This window comes from Ictidomys tridecemlineatus, chromosome 11 (assembly GCF_052094955.1).
Source record: "Ictidomys tridecemlineatus isolate mIctTri1 chromosome 11, mIctTri1.hap1, whole genome shotgun sequence".
Classification (NCBI taxonomy): Eukaryota; Metazoa; Chordata; class Mammalia; order Rodentia; family Sciuridae; genus Ictidomys; species Ictidomys tridecemlineatus.
In genome coordinates this window covers 114,127,580-114,152,841 of record NC_135487.1, presented here as the reverse complement: position 1 = coordinate 114,152,841, position 25,262 = coordinate 114,127,580, and the positions used below count along the sequence as shown (strand labels likewise).

Sequence of the window (25,262 nt, the reverse complement as noted above, 5' to 3'; positions counted from 1 at the left end):
ATGTTCATGTTGGTGCTCCGGAGCCAGCACTCAGGAGAAATTGGGAGTACAATGGAAGAAAGAAAGTCCTCAGCAAATCCCCCTGTGAGTGTGGGTATGTATGGTTATGTCAGTGACCTGATGACAGGGTAAGGAAGGGAAGGGAGGAAGGAATTGTATTTTTGTCCCTGACATGAGCATAATCTGCATATTCCTCAAGATGAATGTGAGGCATGATGATTCATGACTGGCCTTTAGCCAGGTGACTTAGGTACCTGAGAGAGCACAGCTTGGCTTGATATCACTACACCATAGCAGCTGACTTCACCATGATTGCCATTAATATTGTTCTTTTTTATAAACAAAGGTAAAAATGGGGGGGAAATTCCAGGAAATGAGAGTGACCATGCACACTGGAGTGAGTTAGATCTGGAGGTACGCTGGTCAACACACCCCAACTTTTGGCAGAATTTGAGCTGGAAAAGAACAAAGGGAACCGGGGGAGACTGATGAAACTGGGGGAAACAGAAATCATCGCCAACTCAACAGCCAGTGCTATAGATGACACAGCCACAAGGTACCCACCAAAAAAATCCTCACCATAATTGGGCTTTCCAAAGTCCCCATCATAATTATAACCTATAATCTTCTCTCCTAGTCAACAAGAGCTTTACAAAGACTGTCAGCAGGATCTCTGTGGAGAGCTTATTGTTGGTCAAAGATTCCTTGGTTGTAAAGGGCAGTTTTCTCCTTGTAATAAGTAGGTCTGTAATCAAGCTTCTTATGGTGCAAAGGTTACTATTTTTGTTTTTCTTGGAAAAAAACTTGTGAAACATCTGTCTGACCTAAAATATGAGACAAAGAGTTACTTTTTTATTGAAGTTAACTTTATTTTATTTATGTATTTTTATGTGGTGCTCAGGATCAAAACCAGAACCTCACATGTGCTAGGCAACTGCTCTACCATTGAGCTACAAGTCCAGCCCATGAAAGTAAAAGTTAGGTACCACCCACTGTCGTGTATCCACCCCAATGACTAAAGAATATTTTAAAGAATTTTCACATCATGGGTCCAGAGATTTTTAGCATTAGCTCCTCTGAACCACCATAGCTTAACTAAAATTGCTTCCTAAAATTCCTCAGATATCCAGAATCATCTGTCCTACATCAAGGGCACAGCATTTGTGAAATTCATAAGGTCATGACCCTCTTGTGCAGGCATAAGAGGCCGTGCCAGCACCTTCACAATACCAGCCTGTCTCCAAAAGCATCCCCAGAACAGAGGGCCATCAGGATCATCCTGCTGCTCATGGGTCTCTTTGTGGTCATGTACTCTGGAGACTTTGCTGTCTCCCCCTCTTCTGCAATGTCATGGAACAATGATCAAGTTGGTTGTTGTGTCCAGATGCTGGTGGGCAATGGCTATGCTACACTGAGTCTTTTGGTGTTAATTAGCACCAAGAAACAAATGATGAGGTTCTTAACATCCCTGTGGGGTAAGGATGGCAAATGCTTATTTATTCAGTAGTGAATTTTTTCTTTTAATATAAATAAATATTTTCACTTTCTGTTAATTCACTGAAATTATGAAGTTCTCGTATGTCTTTTATGCATGTATTTTGTATATTGAACATCCCCAAGAGCATATTTAAATAGATACATGTCTTGCATTTTCTTTAGTTTCTCAGCAACCTGTCCCACTACCCTAGCATAACTAGGATGTGGACCTGTCCTGGGGACAGCTCAAGAGGTCAAGAAGAGCAGGAAATGCACTGGAATGATTCACCAAAAATATTTGGAGAATTATTGTGATTATACTTTTACATGTTTTATATATTTGTTAATTTGTATGTCATAGTAGGCACAGTTTCTTTGAGTTGTACCTCAAGAAAAATATTCAAAACAAATTGAAATGAAGAGATCCTAATACATTGACAAATAACTTGGTGACTATAATAACTAATTAAATACTTATGTAATATGTTCATATGTATTCATAGAATGTAAGTAACATTGTAATAATTGATGTTCAAACTGTGGCAATGTATAAAGTTTGAAAGAAACTTAAAAGTTCCATAAAGTAAAATTATGACTATCTTTGTACTCTAGTATAATTTAATAATAATATTAGCAGAGAATGACACAAGATAAGAAATTTAATTATCTATATTCATGCAAAATCTATAAGCTACTATAAAAAGCTATAGATTATATAGGTGCTTAATCATTGAGCCACATCCCAAAACATTTTAAAAATTATTTTCTTTATAGAGACAAGATCTCACTGAGTTCCTTAGGGCCTCACTAATTTGTTGAGGCTGTCTTTCATCTTGTGATCCTCATGCCTGAGCCTGATGAGTTACTGGAATTACAGGTAGATCATATTAAATAAAAAAGTTAAGCTGTCCAGTTATAGGGATGCATACCTAAAATTCACGTGACTCATGAACCTGAGGCAGGAGGATTGTGTGTTCAAAGCCACCCTGAACAAAAGTGAGCTGCTAAGCAACTTACCAAGACCTTATTTCTACATAAAAAATAACAATGTCTGGGTTTGTGGCTCAGTGGTGGAGTGCCCCTGTGTTCAATTCCCAGTATGCCCCCAAATCAATTTTTTTTTACTATTTTATATATGCTTTGTATACCATAATATTATAGTTCCAATCATTGCTATACCTTTTTAATAGCATGCTATATCTTTTTAACAGATTACAATGCTGAATATTGATATTTCCATCTAAAAATAATAAAATAATATTTGAATTTTTATTTTTATAGCAGAATATTAATAGTAACATGCAAAGCACACAGACAAAAATCAAAACTTCTCAAAAATGCTTTTTTTTAACAATCTATTATCTATGTCACATGTGTCTGAGAATCTTGTAACATGAATGATGTGAATATTTTTTTTCTGCATATTGTAGGGCAGGATAGTTAGTAAGATGGAATCCTGTTCTAACTTCTGGATAAATTAAGATAAACATTAATTTAAATATTTAGAAATATTTACAAGAATAGGTATAATCTGAAAGTCCAAATATAAAGAATTATTTAAAACTAGATTATAAAGCAAATGGAATTTTGTGTTCCCCTGTGATAGCCCAGATACTAGGTATTCACCTTTTGGGTGGGATAGATATCTGGTGCAGTGGGACAGTTCACATAAATTTCAACAGCTGATTAGATGAATAGCCCATGGGCCATGGGAAGTGGCAGGCAACTTTAAGAGGGATATTAAATACAAGAGTAGGGTGAGTGACATGTAAGAGAGGATATAGCTTGAATACACTGTCAATAAAAGTTTTCCTTAAAGCTCACTGGGATTTCAAGTTTAACTTACAAGTGACTCAAATATCTGATGTTATTGATTCAAAGCAGGAAAAAAAAAGAAAACGGAAATTTACTCTCAAGAATTACTTGGGAGAGATCCAACATGGTGGCGGGTGCAGAGAGATCAAGTCTCTGACATCTTCAGCTGCATGGGCATAGGGAGTCTTAAACCATCGAAATGCTGTTTGCTCAGGAGCACTAGGCAATGCTGAGCTGACGTGCATCTGGAGCGACAATCTGTGCCTCTCAGAAAGCACACCAAGCCTGGAGTGGCTGAATTTAGGCTCCTGTTCACCTGCATCTTGCAGAAAAACCGCTGTGAATCAGCACTAAACGATCCCGCTGAAACAACTGGTCAGCTTTTCCTGATCCTGCGGAGGTTAATGCCAACCCAGCCTCCATAGGCAGTGGCCACAGGATTGAGATGGGGCTTGGGAGAGCCTGTCAGGACCCACCCGTTGCATCAGTCACCAGGAAAAGGGAAAGAACTATTGCCATTTGCATGGGATATTACCATGGCAGAGAACTGACCTCACCAGAATGTGGCGGAAGAGTTAACTAAATTGAAACCAGCGGCAGCAGGTGTGTAACCCCCTAACCCCCCACTCCACATAGAAGGGTAACCTCAAGGGCCCCTCCCAGCTCTCCCGTGAGTGTGAGAGTCAGACCAAGGGAACAGTGGTTTGGAACCCGTAGCACGGGACTCCTGGCTACCGCTCCTACCAGTGCTGACAACTGAGGTCTCTTGCACCAGCTACCGGGGTTGTGGCTACCGGAGGGCAAGCAAAATACACTGAGGGTTCTCAGCCCCAAGCTCCACAACCTTAGGGTCTGAGGGACTGGCAAACAGGGAGAGTGTGCCCAGTCCTTCAAGAAAATAGGGCTCCTGGGAGCAGCCGACCTGGCATGTAGACAGTATTGTAGTGAGCATCACCAATGAGCGAGGCCTGGCTGGAGGAAAAGTGGGGAAGTATCTAGACATAAGAAAGGGCCCTAGGCATCAAGATTGGAGACCCGCCCAATCAGGGAGGAGGAGCTGCTGCACAGTGATTGGTTCTCGTGCATTGAGAGGAGAAGCTTGGCCCCGTGGGCACAGCTCCACTTCCTGGAAGAGAAGTTAATTGAACTCTAAGACTGCACTTTTTAATTTTTTAAATTATTATTTGTTTATTTTAATTGTTTTTTATTTTTATTTTTTATTTTAATTTTTTTGATTACTTTTAAAATTTTTCTTTTTTTCTTTTCTATTTTTTCTTTTGTCTTTTCATTTCTTTTCAAGTTCCTTATTTCCCTTTCCTTGAATTCAACCTGTTTACTCTCAATCTCCTTAGTGACTTCTTCCCTTTCCTTCTAATACCTTTCCTCCCAAGCATCACGATGCTGTTTATGTGTAATTTACTAAATGTGCATAGGTAAATGTTCTGAGGCATTATATAGTGCTACCAAGTCCCTAGCTACCCCCAAATACACCAGACCATTCTCTTGTTAATATCCCTTGACAGTAGAGCAACTTTCCAAGTTTGCCAAGAGATACCAACCTCAATACCATCACATCATTGACCTAAATATAAGTCCCAAGACCAAATCGCAGACTGCTATATGCCATCAGAATCCGTACACAGTTTAAGAAATGAATGAATGTGCATTAAAGTGCAACAAAACTCATCATCTTTAGTCATAGTCTCCCATCACAAAAGAGAGACCCCAGAGACACACAAAACCAAATAATTTTATAAAAGTAAACAGTAACTCAGCAGTCAAACAGAACAAGAAGTAACATGAGCAGCATGAAAAAGTAAGGAAGAAGAGGAGTACAAACGATGCAGGACAGCCTAAATATACAGGAGGACATAGAGGCATCAGAAAAATGATCAAATAAAGAACACAAGGAATACCTTAGACAGATGGAATGGAATCTTAAAGAAAACATGAGACAGCAAATTCAAACAGTGAAAGAACACATTGAGAATGAATTACATAAACAGATAAAAGAAGCAAATAAGCATCTTTATCAGGAGTAGAAATTATTTTAAAAAATCAATCAATAATTCTAGAAATGAAGGAAACTATAAACCCAATTAAAAACTCAAATGAGAATATCACTAACAGAGTGGACAAGTACAAGTCAGAACGTCAGATAATGAAGACAAAATATATCATCTTGAAAAGAGTCTAGCCAACTCACAAAGGATGGTAAAAAATCATGAGAAAAACATCCAAGAGATATGGGATAACATAAAAAAACCAAACTTAAGAGTCATCAGGATAGAGGAAGGTATAGAGGTTCAAACCAAGGGAATGAGTAACCTGTTGAATGAAATAATTATAGAAAACTTTCCAGATATAAAAAAAGAAATGGATGTACAAATTGTAGATGCATACAGGACACCAAGTATACAAAATCATAGTAGACCAACACATTGTTATGAAGATATCCAATATACAGAACAAAGAGAAAATATTAAAAGCTACAAGCGAAAGGAGGCAGATTTCATTCAGGGGTAAACCAATAAAGTTAACAACGAATTTTTTACTACAAATGCTGAAAGCAAGAAGATCCTGGAACAACGTATTTCAAACACTGAAAGACAATGGATGCCAACCAAAACTTTTGTATCCAGCAAAATTAAGCTTCAGGTACAATAATGAAATAAAAATCTTTCATGATAAACAAAAGTTAAAAGAATTTGCAGCCAGAAAACCAGCATTGCAAAGAATCTTCAGTAAAACTCTACATGAGGAAGAAATGAAAAACAATAACCAAAACCAACACAGGGAAGTACCTCAGTAAAGCGAGAGGGCAGGGGGAAAGCTAATCATGGAAAAACAAACCAAATTAAAATAAAACAATAAAAAGATAAATAATCAAAAATGGCTGGAAGTACAAACCGTATATCAATAGTAACTCTAAATGTTAATGGCTTAAACTCTCCAATAAAGCAAAATAGGCTGGTAATATGGATAAAAAAAAAACAAATCCAACAATATGCTCCCTCCAGGAGACACATCTGATTGGAAAAGACATACACAGGCTGAAGGTGAAAGGTTGGGAAAAAACATACCATGCACACAGTCCTCGTAAGCAAGCAGGGATGGCCATCCTCATATTGAATAAAATCAACTTCAAGACTAAGTTAATCAAAAGGGATAAGGAAGGACATTATATACAGTTAAAAGGAACAATTAACCAGCAAGACATAACAATTATCAATATTTATGCACCAAATAATGGTGCTGCAACATTCATAAAACAAACTCTCCTCAAGTTCAAGAATCATATAGACCACAACACAATAATTATGGGTGACTTAAACACAGCTCTCTCACCATTGGACAGATTCTCCAAACAAAAGTTGAATAAAGAAACTATAGAACTCAATAACACAATCAATAACCTAGATTTAACGGACATGTATAGAATATATCAACCATCATCAAGTGGATAAACTTTTTTCTCAGCAGCACATGGATCCTTCTTAAAAATAGACCAGATATTATGCCATAGGACAACCCTCAGTAAACATAAAGGGGTGGAGATAATACCATGCATTTTACATGATCATAATGGAATGAAACTGGAAATCAATGATAAAAGAAGGAAGAAAAAATCCTACATCACATGGAAAATAAAAAATATGTTACTGAATGATCAATGGGTTACAGAAGACATAAAGGAGGAAATCAAAAAATTCTTAGAGATAAATGGAAATACAGACAGAACATATCAGAATCTATGGGACACAATGAAAGCAGTTTTAAGAGGGAAATTCATCAGCTGGAGGTCATTCCTCAAAAAAGAAAAAAAAAACCAACAAATAAGTGAGCCCACTCTTCATCTCAAAGCCCTGGAAAAGGAAGAGCAAAACAACAGCAAAAGTAGAAGAAGGCAAGAAATAGTTAAAATCAGAGCTGAAATCAACAAAATTGAAACAAAAGAAACTATTGAAAAAATTGACAAAACTAAAAGTTGGTTCTTCGAAAAAATAAATAAGGTTGACAGACCCTTAGCCATGCTAACAAAGAAGAGAGAAAAGTCAAATTACTAACTATGGGATGAAAAAGGCTATATCACAACAGATGCTACATAAGACAATTAGAAATTATTTTGAAACCCTATTTTCCAATAAAATAGAAGATAGTGAAGACATCGATAAATTTCTTAAGTCATATGACTTGCCCAGAGTGAGTCAGGAGGATATGCACAAATTTGAACAGACCAATATCAATGGATGAAATAGAAGTAGCAATCAAATGACTACCAACCAAGAAAAGTCCAGGACAGGATGGCTATACAGCAGAGTTGTACAAAACCTTTAAAGAAGAATTAATACCAACACTTTTCAAGTTATTTCAGGAAATAGAAAAAGAGGGAGCTCTTCCAAATTCATTCTATGAGGCCAACATCACCCTGATTCTGAAACCAGACAAAGACACTTTAAAGAAAGAAAACTCCAGACAAATATCTCTAATGAACCTAGATGCAAATTCCTCAATAAAATTCTGGTGAATAGGATACAAAAACACATCAAAAATATTGTGCACCATGATCAAGTAGTATTCATTCCTGGGATGCAAGGATTGTTCAATATAAGGAAATCAATAAATGTTACTCACCACATCAATAGACTTAAAGATAAGAACCATATGATTACCTCGATAGATGCAGAAAAAGCATTCGACAAAGTACAGCATCCTTCTATGTTCAAAACACTAGAAAAACTAGGAATAACAGGAACTAATCTTAATATTGTAAAAGCTATCTATGCTAAGCCTCAGGCTTTCTGAATGGAGAAAAATTGAAGGCATTCCCTCTAAAATCTGGAACAAGACAGGGATGCCCTCTATCACCACTTCTATTCAATATAGTTCTCGAAATACTGGCCATAGCAATTAGACAGGCGAAAGAAGTTAAAGGAATAAAGATAGGAAAAGAAGAACTTAAATTATCACTATTTGCATATGATATAATTCTATACCTAGAAGACCCAGAAGGGTCTACAAAGAAACTACTAGAGCTAATAAATGAATTCAGCAAAGTGGCAGGATATAAAATCAACACGCATAAATCAAAGGCATTCCTGTATATCAGCGACAAAATTTCTGAAATGGAAATGAGGAAAAACACACCATTCACAATATCCTCAAAAAATAAAATAAAATACTTGGGAATCAACCTAACAAAAGAGGTGAAATATTTATACAATGAAAACTACAGAACTCTAAAGAGAGAAATAGAAGAAGATCTTAGAAGATGGAAAAATATACCCTGTTCATGGATAGGCAGAATTAACATCATCAGAATGGCGATATTACCAAAAGTACTCTATAGGTTTAATGCAATGCCAATCAAAATCCCAAAGGCATTTCTTGTAGAAATTGATAAAGCAATCATGAAGTTAACTCAAAATGGATCATGGAACTTGATATCAAATCAGAGACTCTGCATCTGATAGAAGAAAAAGTTGGCTCTGATCTACATATTGTGGGGTCAGGCTTCAAATTCCTTAATAGGACACCCATAGCACAAGAGTTAACAGCAAGAATCAACAAATGGGACTTATTTAAACTAAAAAGTTTTTTTCTCAGCAAGAGAAACAATAAGAGAGGTAAATAGGGAGCCTACATCCTGGAAACAATTTTTTACTCCTCACACTTCAGATAGAGCCCTAATATCCAGAGTATACAAAGAACTCGAAAAATTAAACAATAAGATAACAAATAACCCTATCAACAAATGGGCCAAGGACCTGAACAGACACTTCTCAGAGGAGGACATACAATCAATCAAAAAATATATGAAAAATGCTCACCTTCTCTAGCAGTCAGAGAAATGCAAATCAAAACCACCCTAAGATACCATCTCACTCCAGTAAGATTGGCAGCCATTATGAAGTCAAACAACAACAAGTGCTGGCGAGGATGTGGGGAAAAGGGTACTCTTGTACATTGCTGGTGGGACTGCAAACTAGTGCAGCCAATTTGGAAAGCAGTATGGAGATTCCTGGGAAAGCTGGGAATGGAACCACCATTTGACCCAGCTATTGCCCTTCTCGGACTATTCCCTGAAGACCTTAAAAGAGCTTATTACAGGGATACTGCCACATCGATGTTCATAGCGGCACAATTCACAATTGCTAGACTGTGGAACCAACCCAGATGCCCTTCAATAGATGAATGGATAAAAAAAATGTGGCATTTATACACCATGGAATATTACGCAGCACTAAAAAATGACAAAATCATGGATTTTGCAGGGAAATGGATGGCACTAGAGCAGATTATGCTTAGTGAAGCTAGCCAATCCCTAAAAAACAAATACCAAATGTCTTCTTTGATATAATGAGAATAACTAGGATCAGAGCAGGGAGGAAGAGCAGGAAGGAAAGATCAACATTAAACAGATACAATAGGTGGGAGGGAAAGGGAGAGAAAAGAGAAATTGCATGGTAATGGAGGGAGACGCTCATTGTCATACTAAAGCACTCATAAGAGGTTGCGAGGGGAATGGGTAAATAAACAAGGAGAGAAGTGAAATACAGTAGATGGGGTAGAGAGACAAGATGGGAGGGGAGGGGAGGGGGGATAGTAGAGGATAGGAAAGGGAGCAGAATACAACAGATACTAATAGGGCATTATGTAAAAATGTGGATATGTAACAGATGTGATTCTGCAATCTGTATTTGGGGTAAAAATGGGAGTTCATAACCAACTTGAATCTAATGTATGAAACATGATATGTCAATAGCTTTGTAATGTTTTGAACAACCAATAAAAAAAATATAAAAAAAATAAATAAAAAAATAAAAAAGTAAAAAAAAAAAAAGATATCACAGATCAGAACCTTAAACTAACTTCACCTATGTGTTTATTCACTAGTGATAATTGAGACCCATGGAAAAAGTAGTATTTTTATGCTGTCAGGGAGGCATTTAAGGTGCCAGAACCTTTCAGAATTTTTTTTTAATTTAATTTTATTTTTTTATTGGTTATTCAAAACATTAAAAAACTCTTGACATATCATTTTTCATATATTCGATTCAAGTGGGTTATGAACTTCTATTTTTACCCCAAATACAGATTGCAGAATCACATCAATTACACATCCACATTTTTACATAATGCCATATTAATAACTGTTGTATTCTGCTACCTTTCCTATCCTCTACTATCCCCCCTCCCCTCCCCTCCCATCTTCGCTCTCTACCCCATCTGTTGTAATTTAATTCTTTCTCTTGTTTTTTTTTTTCCCCTTCCCCCTCAAATTCTCTTATATGTAGTTTTGTATATCAGTGAGGGTCTCCTTCCATTTCCATGCAATTTCCCTTTTCTCTCCCTTTCCCTCTCACCTCATGTCTCTGTTTAAAGTTGATCTTTTCCTCTTGCTCTTCCTCCTTGCTCTGTTCTTAGTTGTTCTCATTATATCAAAGAAGACATTTGCTGCTTGGTATTCTCTCACTTCCTACTTTGAAATGAGCCAGGTGAGAATACAGTTTCACAGTGAGAGTGATTATCCAAATCTGGGAATGTTAAACTGATATGTCAGTTTCCTTATTAACTGAGAGATTTACAGTCTATTCACTTAATTTGCTTTTTAATTTTTTTATAACTTTTTTGCCATGTAATTCAAGTTGACCCAAGGACCTGAGTGTTTTTTAATACTTTGACAATTAAAATTTTTATTCTATTGTTTTAGAAGTGAGTTGTGATGTTGTGGTCTGAAGAAGTAAAAGTAATTTTTTAAATACAATACTTGTTTTATGGTATGTGTAAATATGAGAAGATAGACAACTTTGACCATTCAAATAAATATGTGGACTGTTGAATGTTTTCATGTATCTTTAGTGATCTCATATGGTCACTGAGGTGACCACTGTTGTATGAGTAAAATTATTACTTATAATTTTGCTATGCATGTCTCAAGTATCATTGCTTTGTTTGTGCTTCTTTTGAATATTCAGTAACTAATTGCTACTATTATTCATCCTTTGGGATTATGTTAGATGTTTTTTTCCACTTCTTTATGTCAGTGTTTTACTTCACATATGCTACTCCCTGGGTTCCATTATACCAACTTTATCCACCAATTTTGCTGCTTGTAACTAATTATTAGGGCTGGGAATATCGCTTAGTTGGTAGAGTGCTTGCCTTGCATACACAAGGCCCTGAGTTCAATCCCCAGCACCACAAAAAATTATCTTATTGAATGGATGAGGTCACTACTATATGTGAAAGACATTTTTTTTTTACTCTCAGTACATTTTTTATGAAATAAATACGATGTAATTAATCATATAGTTTATGTGATATATATTTACTCATTTTTATTTCAGGAACCATTGACATTAAGTGATGTGATCATTGATTTTTCTGAAGAGGAATGGAAATGCCTGGACCCTTCTCAGCAGACTTTATATGGAGATGTGATGTTAGAGATCTGTAGAAACCTACTCTTTATTGGTGAGCCTAAATTTAAGTCAGAATTTCTAATTCAAAACCAAGGATTATTTTGTTTTTAAACTTTGTAGAGTGTCTTATTGCAATTTCTATTCTGCATGAAAAAAGTTTTAGATTCTTATTTTTAGGGCAAAGATTAGCATTTGTTTATGTAGAAAAAAATGTTAAAGGTTTTTCTTTTTATGTTTAATTTATCTTTTCTAAGTAGTGGTCACAATGTAGAGAATGAAAATGGTTTCAAATTTTTTTTAGTGTTTTTGTCTGGAAAAAATGGGAAATAATTGTGTAGAATCTTATGGAGTATTTTCTTTTTCTTTTTTCCTAAAGAGGACAACATTAAGAAGACTTCTGTAGTTACCAAGAAAATAACAAATTGTGACACATTTCATTTTCCATCAAACATTTTTGCTCTCTCGAAGTAATCCTTGGTCACCTTTCTGTCCCCAAAGAAATAACTTTAGGATTTAAAGAGAAAACCAAAAGTAGACATGTCAAAGTGGGTAGAAATCAATGAATCAAAGAATACAGATAAGAGGTCCAAATGTCAAAGAGGAATTCACATTTTAAAATGTTAATTGATAAGCTAAAATCCAACAGAAATTAGTTTTTTCAAGCCTAGGTTTATTTCCATTGCAATCAATAAAGAGCATTCCATGCTGTATATTTACCATGCAATCAATTATTTAAGCTCCTTCTTGTCCTCCAGTAATCTCTGTACATTCAAATTAACAAAGTATTGTAGGACAGTAAAAAAAGAAGAAGAAGAAGAAGACACATAGACAAGAGGCAGGAAAGGTGGCATAATGGCAAAGAGACCAAGCTGCCAAGCTTTCTTTATATCAATAGGTTAATTTAGGTCATTGGCAACATAACTACATATTGTTTATTTTATTTCTAGGCAGGTTAGAAATTTAGCAACATATACACTTTATTCCTCAGGTATATACTAAGTTACAATGTGCAAACTTAGGAGTTTTGTGTAGCTCTCAAGAAATTCCATTGTATAAACTTACCTATATGTTGAGAGCCACAGCCAAAGGGGCCCCAGCAAACTTCCAGCTTCCAGCAAACTTCCAGCTGCCAGCTGATGATTGGCTCACAGCGGCCCCAGCAAAATCTAGCTGATTGGCTCCTCTGCGGTGATGTTCATTGGGCTATTTCCCTGACCTTCAGACTGCCAGCTGATGATTGGCTCACAGCGGCCCCAGCAACATCTAGTTGATTGGCTCCTCCACAGATCTGCTCATTGGGGGACTTCTTTGGCTCCACCCACACAACCCAGCCAATCGGCCTCAAGAGCAAGAGGATAGTGGGAGGTGGAGAGGCTGGTGTGGGGGTGAGAGGCTTGTGGGAAGCCGGTGGTGGCAGTTGGGCTCTGAGGGTTTTTTCCTGAGGAGCTGTTTTGTTTGGCATTTGTAGTTCTAAAAATAAAGTTAGTTTTTTTTGACAAGTGGCTCCTGAATTGTGCCCAGCCAGACTGCAGCACCTGTATGTAGAGTGTTTCAGGCTCATTGAAACATTGTGCTTGTTAAAAAAAAAAAAAAGAGAGAGAGAGAGAGAGTTCCTTTAATCTCAGGAGCTGTCTTCCACAGATCATGTTTGAGGCTGATAAGACTCTAGTGCAGAGCTTTTTGAGCAGAGCATTGCCATAGCAGCTTGACATCGCACATGCATTTAATTACATTACTAGTTCCTAGGGAAAATTCCAGGGCATTCTAAGGGTGGGAAACAGACTGCCTGTCACCCCTGGCCTAGGAATTTGCTCACCAGAGGAATGATTCTCTGTATATTTTCACAGTAAGAATCCCTACAAAATATTCCACAATGCCTGTGAGGATATTCATAAGCTGGCATTATTTGTTTTCAGGAGGCTCCCTTGAAAATCTGCTAATTTCCGAATACCTCTAAGTAAAACCATAATATATTAATATTATAGAAGATTTTTTAAAAATATAATTTAAATATTTATTCATTAAAAATTTTCTCATCAGAGCTTTATATGAATGCTTAAACTGGACATTCTGTGAATTTATTCTGCTATGTAATGAATAGCAGTAATTCACAATGCCTGCTCCTAGTGGTTATGTAAATATAGCTGATCAATGTGGTTTAAAGAAGAATTTTCAGGGCTTAGACTGTAGTTCAGTGGCAGAGGTCTTGCCTCACACATGTGAGGTACTGTGTTTGATCCTTAGCACTACATAAAAATAAACAGATAAAGTAAATGCATTCTGTCCACCTATAACTACAAAGTAATTAAAACAAAGATTTCTATTGTAATACAATTATTCAGAATTTTGTGGGTTACATTACTCTAATTCTTGTGTCTTTTTTGACTTTCACTCTTTAGACAGCTGCAGCGTTTTCATTAGTTTTTCTCACATCAGTGATATTGTTTTAATTTTTATATCTATATGTTATGATTAAATAGAAATTATCATAATTTGTCACTTTAGGAAAACATTAGGTGAAATTATATTGCACTTGAACCATGTGCCAATTTTCAATCAAGTTTTCTATACTTTTACTTACATGTATAAATATTACCCTCTTTTATTTATGATTTATATATAGTGCCTTGATTGTTTACCCTGTTCTTGTGCTTCTTCATGTAATGTATCTAAATTTTTTTATATATATACACACTGCAGATTGAACTCAGAATTTCTATGTATATATAAATTTTGATATATACATGTATATATACTGCAAATTGAACTCAGAGGTTCTTATAATATTTACCTTCATCATCACCCCCTTTTGACTTTTAGTTTAAAATAGACTCTTCCTAAGTGGCTAAAGCTAAAATTGTATTTCCATGCCTCAGCCTTCCAAGTAGCTAGAATTAATGGCATATTCATCATCTCTCTCTATATGAATCTATTGTTTTGTCAAGTGTAAGATTTTAGCTTTTTAAAGGTACCATAAAGATTTTTACAATTCTTTTAACTTTTATATATTTGTTAAATTTGTACTTGTGATCAAAACTGTGTAACTTTCCTGAATTTACTGTCTTATATATTTTAAATTTACTGGTCAGTAGTGTTCTTTCAAATTTTTTTGTAACATTTTTTTCTAGAAAGTTTGGATCAACTAAAAAATAAGTTCATTTTTCATCTAAACAAGTGCTCCTTTGTCACACTTTTTCATCCCTGATGCCATTCCTTTTGGTCTGTATATTTGGCTACAGTAGATATCTCTCATAAGTAGATTTACCTGGTATTTTTTTTTGTCAATTACTATTTCACTTAACACACTATACTAAAAGTTGACTGTTGTAAATATTATATAATTTCTTATCTTTGAAAAGTTTGAAAGCTTTTCATAGTTCATTCCAAATTGCCTTCATGTAATTATGTGAAATGATATTCAATTGGTCTCTATTGAATGTTGTTTTAATGAGAATAGATCTGTAAATTTATTTTAATTTTACCATCAAGTTGAGGGCTAGTTGATGTACTTTCAGTTTTCTTACTCGTGGCTTTCTCAATTACCCTCAAAATATATTGAATATTGTAGCTTTTATTATTTTTTTTATCAGGAAGCAGTTTATAAAAAATTTTAATATATGTATTTAGTTGGTGCACCCAGAATATTCCACAGAATTGTTCAAATAACTTATTTGTTTATACAAAAGTAATATTGATTGTTTGGTATTACATGGACTGCTTAGATTGTTTGGGGTGCTACAGGATTTTTTTTTCTTTTTTCTTTCTTTCTTTTCTTTTTTTTTTTTAGCAGAGGTTCTTTACAATTAAGCCACATCAACAACCCTTTTTTGGGAAGGGTACTGGGGATTGATCTCTGAGGCACTTGGACACTGAGCTACATCCCAAGCCCCCATTTTTTATTTTATTTAGAAATATGGTCTCCTTGATTTGCTTAGTACTTTTCTTTTGATGAGGCTGGCTTTGAACTCATAATCTTTCTGTCAGACTCCCAAGCTGCTTGAATTACAGATGTGTGTTACCATGTCTGGCTGGCAGCTTTTTTTGTATTTCTTTTTGTTAAGATGTCTATCTAAGTTGCTTAGGGCCTTGTTTAATCACTGAATTTGGCTTTAAACTCATATTCATAAATTTTGAATATCATTTTCACTTTTGTTTTGGAACTTATTATGTTATGTTAGAAAGCAACTTCAATATTTTAATATCTTTAACATTTGTTTTGTGCTTTTAACCTGATCTCTTTGGAATAATATTCCATACTCTATAGATTGCCTCTGTAAACCTAATTAATTTTTAATGCTTTTTGAAGTTTTTTTTTTTTTTTAATTCCATGGGTACTAATGCAATGCTATTTTTTTTTCTTTGCACTAATTGGGAATTGATGTCTCCTACTATAGCTTTGTTTCTTTCTATGATGTTTAATTTTTAGTATGTGTTTTCTTTCTATATATGAAAAATATTATTTGTGTTACAAATATATTCACTATGATTGTATTCCCAGGATTGGTCATATTTATCTTTATATAATAATCTACTTTGTCTCTTATTTATATAGTATTATAATCTTTGCAATTTTGAATGTAATATTTGTTGTATCTTTTTGATTTAGTCTTTTTGTGACCTTATATCTAAAGACAATCTTCTGTAGATTTACATCTGAAATAGTTAACATATTTTTAGGTTTAATCTTGTTAATCACATTGTGTTCTGATTAGGTTTTTTCAAAATAGTTTATTTGTACTTAAGTTACTGATGAGGAAGAACTTACTTCTGTAGTTTTCAAGTTTTGTTTATTTCTTATACTTTTTTCTACTATTAAAAAACTGCCTTAATTTGTAGTTCATAAATTTTTATAGTGATATTTCAATTTTTTCCTATTTTTTTTATCTTTGATGTTTATTTTGTCATTATTTGGAATTACATAAAAGTACTTAAAAACAGTAGAATAAATTGGAAATAACATTCTTATGTTCTTATGTGAATACATAACCAGTGTAACTCCACAAAATTTACCACCACACAAATAGGTAGTTATACTTTATGAATGTATAAAATGTGAAGATATGTTCTACTGTCAAGTATTACTATGGAAGAAATTTAAAAATTTTTTTAGTTTGCACTATGTTTCAAACTGAATTAACTTTGGTTTTGTAAGATAATCAGTGTCTTTACATGTGTTGCCATGATTTATTATTGATTTCACAACCACTTTTCTAACTTATGCTGATTAACAAAGAATTATGATAATTTTTACACTTTAGTTTTCCAAATTCTACAGTAGAATCAAATGTCTTATGTACAACAATGAAAGTAAAATAAAATATATATTTGTATATGTATATATATATATATTTTTTCACATAAGCTTTCAAATTTTTTATCATTTCTGTTGTGTAGATTTATTTTATTGGAAAGATTCCATTGATTATTTCTCTTAGAGCAGGCCAAGAAGTAAAGTCCCTTTGGAATATGTATGTATCTTAAGCCTGTATTTTTCTTAAAGTTTAAAAAATGGTATTGTTGGATAAAGTATTCTAGGTTCATATTTTCTTTTTCTTTCAACATACATACCTTTATGCTCCAATTCTTTTCTGGAAGCCTTCTTCAAAGAAATCAATGGTTAACCATAAAACAATATCATTATAATTAAAATTTATCTTTTTCTTAGTCATATCAAATTTTTTTCTTGAAGAGTTTCAAAAGTTTGATTATAAATTTATTAACTTGTGTTATTTATTTATTTATACTGGGGGTTTAACTCAGGGACCCTCAATCATTGAGCCACATCACCAGCCTATTTTGTATTTTGTTTAGAGACAGGGTCTCACCATTGCTGAGTCTGTCTTTGAACTCATAATCCTCCTGCCTTAGCCTCCCCAGATGCTGGTATTACAGTCACACACTACATTATCCAGACCTACCTGTGTCTTTTAGTTAATTCTAGCCTTTAATATATTCTTCAAATTTCTAATGGATGAGACTGTGTGTGTGTGTGTGTGTGTGTGTGTGTGTGTGTGTGTGTGTGTGTGATGTGTGTGTGTGGTGCCAGGAATTAAGCCCCACCTTTTGCATGTGAAGTAAACATTCTACCATCTGAGCTGTGTCCCCAGCCTGAGGCATTGTTTTATAAAAAATATTTTTAGTATATAATTTCTGCTTTTTCTGTTGCTATTTTTTTCTGAATTTCTTTCGATTTTCTACATTGTTATTTATTTTATTAAATATCTTTCAAGTAGTTATTTGGCATTGCTTAGTTATTTAACAACATCAACTTTTTAACTCTCAATTACTAGTGTTATATTCTTTGTTTGCTTAAGTTGATAATACCCTTTATTATAGGAGCTATTATTTTCATTGAAATTTTTATATTTAAAATCTGTTAAACTACATATTTAAAGTCATTTTGGAAAATATTTACAATTTACAAAGGAAACAAAAACAGGTCATGTGCAATGATATGCCAATGTAATTCCATATAACTGGGAAGCCAAGGCAGTAGAATGCCAGTCTGAAATAAATTTCAGCATGTTTCTGGTAGAAGTGTCTCAAAAAAAGCATAAATATAGAAGTGTCTTTGGATGTAGTTTAGTGATAGAATACTCCTCTGTTCAATCTTAAGAAACAATCCCCAAAGAGATAACAAATAAATAAGAGACATTCATTTCCTGCAACATTTGTGTCACAGGTAGACTCCAAATATTTTGAAGTAAAGAGCTGTGATTTGACATTATTGTGGTAATAGTACTCAGTTTGAATGTTGTCCTCATGTGTGGTGCTATAAATTTTTAAGATAATTTTCAAAGTTTTCACAACTTTTGTCAGTGTATTATAGTATACTCTGTATAGTTCTTGAGTAAAAGTGGCTTTGAATTATACTATTCTCTGACTATCCCCCCAACTTTATAAAATTTTATATATTTGCAGGGTATATTCACCATAGTGTAGTAAGCAGAATAACTTGCTATTTTAATTTTTTTCAGGTATGACTTTTAATCAAAACCAATAATTTTCAGGAGAGCAAGAAATAAAATGTTTTTTGCAAAACTTGATAAAGAGAAGGTATGTATAACAAGACAGGTAATGCTTAATTTTAAATAAGGAATAGAAATTGAAAGAGAAGGAAATTTTAAAAATTCTTTAAATGAAGAAAAAAACATGAAAATTATTTATACAGAAAATTACACAAAAATGTCCCAAATTTATTTATCTAAGCATTCATCAGGTTATATTATTATAAGCATCTCAAAAGATTGACTGCTCAAATGTGCCAGTTACTTTTTATTTGGTTAAGACTTTTAATTACATTATTGTGATCATAAAATTTTTACTACTTTGTATTCTGTATAAAAAAACTTACAATTAAAAATATTTTCAAATTCAAAAACATGTATCAAATTACATATATATGTGATATTTGCAAGGCATTATGAAGCTGCACCTTAACAATATCTTCAGGAAAATAAAGATTCAACCAGTTTGCTCAGCTTCAGAAATAGGCAAGTTTTTAAAATTTTATTTTATTTTTTTATTAGCTACACATGACGTTACAATGATCTTGATCTTGGCAATTCATACATTTGAATCATTGGGGTATAATTTCTCATTTTTCTAATCGTACAGATTGCAGAATCACACTGGTCATAGAGACACCTATATACATACAGCAATCATAAGGTCTGTTCTATTCTGGTGCCCTTCCTATCCTCCCTACTCCTCCCTTCCCCTCCCATCATTTCTCTCTATGCAATCTAATGTGACATACTTTTTTTTTCTTTTTCTCAACATCATACATGTATTCTGTATAACGACGAGATTCTTCTTCCATCTTCAGTGCAACTCCCCTTCTCCCTCTTTTTCCCCTCCCACCCCTGTTCCCTATTTATTGGTAGTCTTCTTCTCATGCTCTTCCTCCCTATCCCATTTTGGGTCACCCTCCTTATATCAGAGAAGACATTCGGCATTTGTTGTTTTAGGGATTGACTAACTTTACTTAGCATAATCTGCTCTAATGCCATCCATTTCCCTGAAAATGCCATGATCTTGTTATATTTTAGTGCTGAGTAATATTTTATTGTGTATAAATGCCACATTTTTTAATCCATTCATCTATTGAAGGGCATTTAGGTTGGTTCCACATTCTAACTATTGTTAATTGTGCTCTATAAACACTGATGTTGCTGTGTCCCTGTAGTATGCTCTTTTTAGGTCTTTTGGGTATAGTCTGAGAAGGGGAATAGCTGTGTCAAATGGTGGTTCCATTCCTAGCTTTCCAAGGAATCTCCATACTGCTTTCCAAATTGGCTGCACCAATTTGCAGTCCCACCAGCAATGTATGAGTGTACCTATTTCCCCACATCCTCACCAGCACTTATTGTTTGTTTGACTTCATAATGGCTGCCATTCTTATTGGAGTGAGATGGTATCTTAGAGTAGTTTTAATTTGTATTTCTCTGATTGATAAAGATGGTAAGCATTTTTTCATGTATTTGTTGATTGATTGTATATCCTCTTCTGAGTAGTGTCTGTTCAAGTCCTTGGCCCATTTGTTGATTGGGTTATCTATTTTGTTTGTTGTTTAACTTTTTCAGTTCTTTGTATACTCTAGAGATTAGAGCTCTATCTGATGTTTGAGGGGTAAACATTTGTTCCTAAGATGTAGGCTTCCTATTCACTTCACATATTATTTCTTTTGCTGAGAAAAATCTTTTTAGTTTGGATTTGTTCCATTTGTTGATTTTTGGTTTTAAGACTTGTGCTATAGATGTATTATTAAGGAATTTGGGGCCTGCCTCCATGTGATGAAGATTAGGGTCAACTTTATCTTCTATTAGATGCAGAGTCTCTGGTTTGATTCCTAGCTCCTTGATCCATTTTGAGTTGACTTTTGTGCATGGTGAGAGAAAGGGATTCAATTTCATTTTGTTGCATATGGATTTCCAGTTCTCCCAGCACCATTTGTTGAAGATGCAATCCTTTCTCCATTGCATGTTTTTAGCACCTTTGTCTAATATAAGGTAGTTGTAATTTTGTGGATTTGTCTCTGTATCCTCTATTCTGTACCATTGAACTACCAGCCTGTTTTCCTGCCAGTACCATGATGTTTTCGTTACTATTACTCTATAGTATAGTTTAAAATCTGGAATTGCGATACCACCAATTTCACTTTTCCTGCTTAGGATTTCTTTAGCTATTCTGGGTATTTTATTTTTCCAGATGAATTTCATGTTTGCTTTTTCTATTTCTGCAAGGAATGTCATTGGGATTTTGATGAGAATTACATTGAATCTGTAAAGTGCTTTTGGTAATATGGCCATTTTAATAATATTAATTCTACCAATCCATGAGCAAGGTAAATCCTTCCATCTTCTAAGGTCTTATTCTATTTCTTTCTTCAGGGATCTGTACTTTTCATTGTATAGATCTTTCACCTCTTTTGCTGGGTTGATTCCCTGGTTTTTTTTTTTTTTTTTTTTTTTTTTTTTTTTGAGGATATTGTGAATGGAGTAGTTGTCCTTATTTCCATTTCAGAGAATTTGTCACTGATATACAGAAATGCCTTTGATTTATTATTGATTTTATGTCCTGCCACTTTGCTGAATTCATTTACTAGTTCTAGAAGTTTCTTGGTTGAACGTTTTGGGTCTGCTAGGTATAGGATCATGTCATCAGCAAATCGTGCTAATTTAAGTTCTTCTTTTCCTATATTTATGCATTTAATTTCCTTTGTCTGTCTAATTGCTCTGGCTAGTGTTTCAAGAACTATGTTGAATAGAAGTGGTGAGAGAGGGTATGCCTGTCTTGTTCCAGATTTTAAAGGGAATACCTTCAATTTTTCTCCATTTAGAATGATGCTGGCCTTAGGCTTAGCATATATAGCTTTTACCATGTTGAGGTAATTTCCTGTTATCCCTAATTTTTCTAGTGTCTTGAACATAAAGGTATGCTGTATTTAGAAAAAGGCATTTTAATGAAAAAAAATCAATACAGTAATAAAATGCTTAAAAATTAATTATGTTTTAAAACTTTCAATAATCTCTACATGAGTTCACATTAGATAAAAGTCTACAGATTGATAATATAAAATTTCAGTATACTAATTTGTCTTTATTATAAAGTAATAAGGAGTTTCTATACAGTATCGAAAAATTGTCTTATCATTTAAGCCATAATATATGTAGATACTTGGAGAGAACTCTATATATATGATAAAACTTTCTTGTTTTTTTAAAGAGAGAGAGAGACAGAGAGAATTTTTCAATATTTATTTCTTAGTTTTCGGTGGACACAACATCTTTGTTTGTATGTGGTGCTGAGGATTGAACCCGGGCCGCAGGCATACTAGGTGAGTGCGCTACTGCTTGAGCCACATCCCCAGCCCTGATAAAACTTTCAATATCTATAGACATGTTTCTACCCTAGGTAATTTGCAGTACATTTGTTTTTGATGTAATACAATATTAATTCTATAAAACTCATTAAAATTTACTTCTTATTTAAATCCTAGAAAACACCCATATGATCATTTTAAAGAGCTTTACAATGGTAAAAGTGAGAAAGATTTTAACCCATGCCCAAAATTTATTTATCCAAGCATTCATAACCAAAAAACAAATTACAGATATAAGGTATGTGAAAGCACTGTTAGTAAAACTGCAAGCATTCCGGAACACCAGAGAATTAATATTGGAGGGAATCCCTAGAAGTTCACAAAAATATGTAAAAGCATTTAAAGATTCCTCAATTGTATATCAGAACAATGATAAATCCTCCATAAGTAAAGAATGTAGAAAACATTTTACTCAAAATTCATCCATTACTAAAAACCACAGGCTTTACAGTGAAGATAAACCTTACAAATATAAGAAATGGGAAAATGTCTTTAAGTGTTGTTCAAACATTTTAAAAACTACAGTAATCATAGTGTAGAGAAAATCTGGAAATATAAAGAATGTGGCAAAGCTTTTAATAAAAAATCATACCTTAGGGGTTAGGGATGTGGCTCAAGTGGTAACACGCTCACCTGGCATGCACAGGGTGCTGAGTTTGATCTTCAGCACCTTATAAAATAAAATAAAGATGTTGTGTCCCCTGAAAACTGAAAAATTAATATTAAAAAAATTCTCTCTCTCTCTCTCTCTCTCTCTCTCTCTCTCTCTCTCTCTCTCTCTCAAAAAAAAAAAAAATACCTTAGTATACACCAGAAAATTCATACCGGAGAAAAGCCATACCAAAGTAAAGAATGTGGAAAAGCTTTTAATCGAAGATCATACCTTACTCAACACAAGAGAATTCATACTTGGGAGAAACCATACAAATGTAAAGAACGTGGCAAAGCTTTTAATAAAAAATCACACCTTATTCAACACCAGAGAATTCATATTGCAGAGAAACCTTACAAATGTAAAGAATGTGACAAAGCTTCTAATCAAAAATCATGCCTTACTCAACATCAGAAAATTTATACTGGAGAAAACCCATACAAATGTAAAATATGTGGCAAAGCTTTTAGTGGAAACTCAGGACTTATTATTCACAAGCTAATTCATACTGGTGAAAAGCCATACAAATGTAAAGAATGTGGCAAAGCTTTTAATCAAAGATCATACCTTACTCAACACCAGAGAATTCATGCTGCAAAGAAACCATACAAATGTAAACAATGTGGAAAAGCCTTCAATCAAAAATCAAACCTTAATAAACACCACAAAATTCACACTGGGGAGAAGCCATACAAATGTAAAGAATGTGACAAAGCTTTTTATCAAAAGTCAAGCCTTACTAAACACCAGATAATTCATACTGGAGAAAAGCCATACAATTGTAAAGAATGTGGCAAAGCATTTAATCAAAAATCAAATCTTAGTAAACACCAGAAAATTCATACTGGGGAGAAGCCATACAAATGTAAAGAATGTGGCAAAGCTTTTAATCAAAGATTATACCTTATAAAACACCAGAGAATTCATACTAGGGAGAAACCATACAAATGTAAACAATGTGGCAAAGCTTTTAATCGAAAATCACACCTTACTCAACACCAGAGAATTCATACTGGGGAGAACCCATACAAATGTAAAGAATGTGGCAAAGCTTTTAATCAAAAATCAAACCTTACACAACACCAGAGAATTCATACTGGGGAGAACCCATACAAATGTAAAGAATGTGGCAAAGCTTTTAATCAAAAATCAAACCTTACTCAACACCAGAAAATTCATACTGGGGAGAAGCCATACAAATGTAAAGAATGTGGCAAAGCTTTTAATAAAAAATCAAGCCTTAGTAAACATCAGACATTTCATATTGGGGAGAAACCATATAAATGTCAATAATGTGGCAAAGCTTCTAATTGAAGATCATTCCTTAGTCAACCCCAGAGACTTCATATGGGAGAAAAGCCATATAAAGGCAAATACTGTGGCAAAGCTTTTAATCAAAAATCAGGCCTTATTCAACACCAGAAAATTAATACTGGTGAAAAGTTATACAAGTGTAAAGAATATGGAAAAGCTTTTTATCAAAGATCACACATTTCTCAGGACAAAATAATTCATAGTGTGGAGAAACCACACAAATGCAAAGAATGAGGCAAAGCTATTTCTATTAGGAAAAGTCTCATTGTTCACCAAAAAATTCATAATAGATGATTCAAGTGTTACCATGCAACAGATGATTCATACTTCAAACCATCCTCACATACCTATAGAGTGTAAAAGTCATTTTTTGTGGGATCATACCTTATTGGTCACTAGAAACTTCATACTGGAAGGAAAAATTACAGTTGCCCGGAGATAGTTTTGGAGAGCTGACTGCATGAAAACCCACACTTACACAACCAGCCATGACCCAGGAGCCCATGAAAGTGAGCAGGGAGTACAGTTGGAACCTTGGCCCTCTTTCCTCCTGTGAACCTCTCCAATTCACTTGCCCCTTCCTCAATCACTCTGTATTGATTGAATTAAAATAATCTTTTTTTTTTTTTTTTACAAAAGCTATGTTTTAACTTAAAGGCCACTTTTCTACCAAAGCAACACATTAATAAAACTATCTTATGACTAAAGTGTATGATCACATCAAAGTTTTTTTCCATAACCTCAGATGGATAGCATGGTCCTTTGTCAATATTTATTTATTTATTTTTGTACTATACCTGGAATTGAATTCAGGGGCACACAACCACTAAGCCACATTCCAGGCTTATTTTGTATTTCTTTAGAGACACAATTATAATGAGTTGCTTAGGGCCTCACTTTTGTTAAGGCTGGATTTGAACTTGTGATTCTTCTGCATCAGCCTCTCGAGCTACATGGATGAGAGACATGCACCACTACATCCAGAAGTCAATGTCTCTTGCTCTACAGTTAGATATAAAATTTTACTCAGGATTTGGTGTCCATAAAAACATCCAAAAGCTGTTTTTGTCATACTTCAGGTATCAGATTCTGGCTTTTAAAATGTCCTGCATGATACAATTTAGCTTTCTACATCAAATGTAGAGTTTATAAGTTTGAAACCAGATGACTGAGAAACAAAGATATTGAACAGCAA

The 25,262-nt window shown here is 34.2% G+C and overlaps 1 protein-coding gene across 1 annotated transcript; it reads left to right on the top strand.

The window, feature by feature from the left end:
* LOC144368665 (uncharacterized) lies at positions 1-24,081 on the top strand. Its single transcript, XM_078027821.1, has 6 exons — positions 1-94; positions 448-556; positions 1,198-1,366; positions 11,643-11,737; positions 22,627-22,689; positions 22,897-24,081. Exons 1-6 carry the CDS (start codon positions 1-3, stop codon positions 24,044-24,046), a joined length of 1,680 nt encoding a protein of 559 aa, XP_077883947.1. The 3' UTR covers positions 24,047-24,081.
* The last annotated feature ends 1,181 nt before the right edge of the window (positions 24,082-25,262 follow it).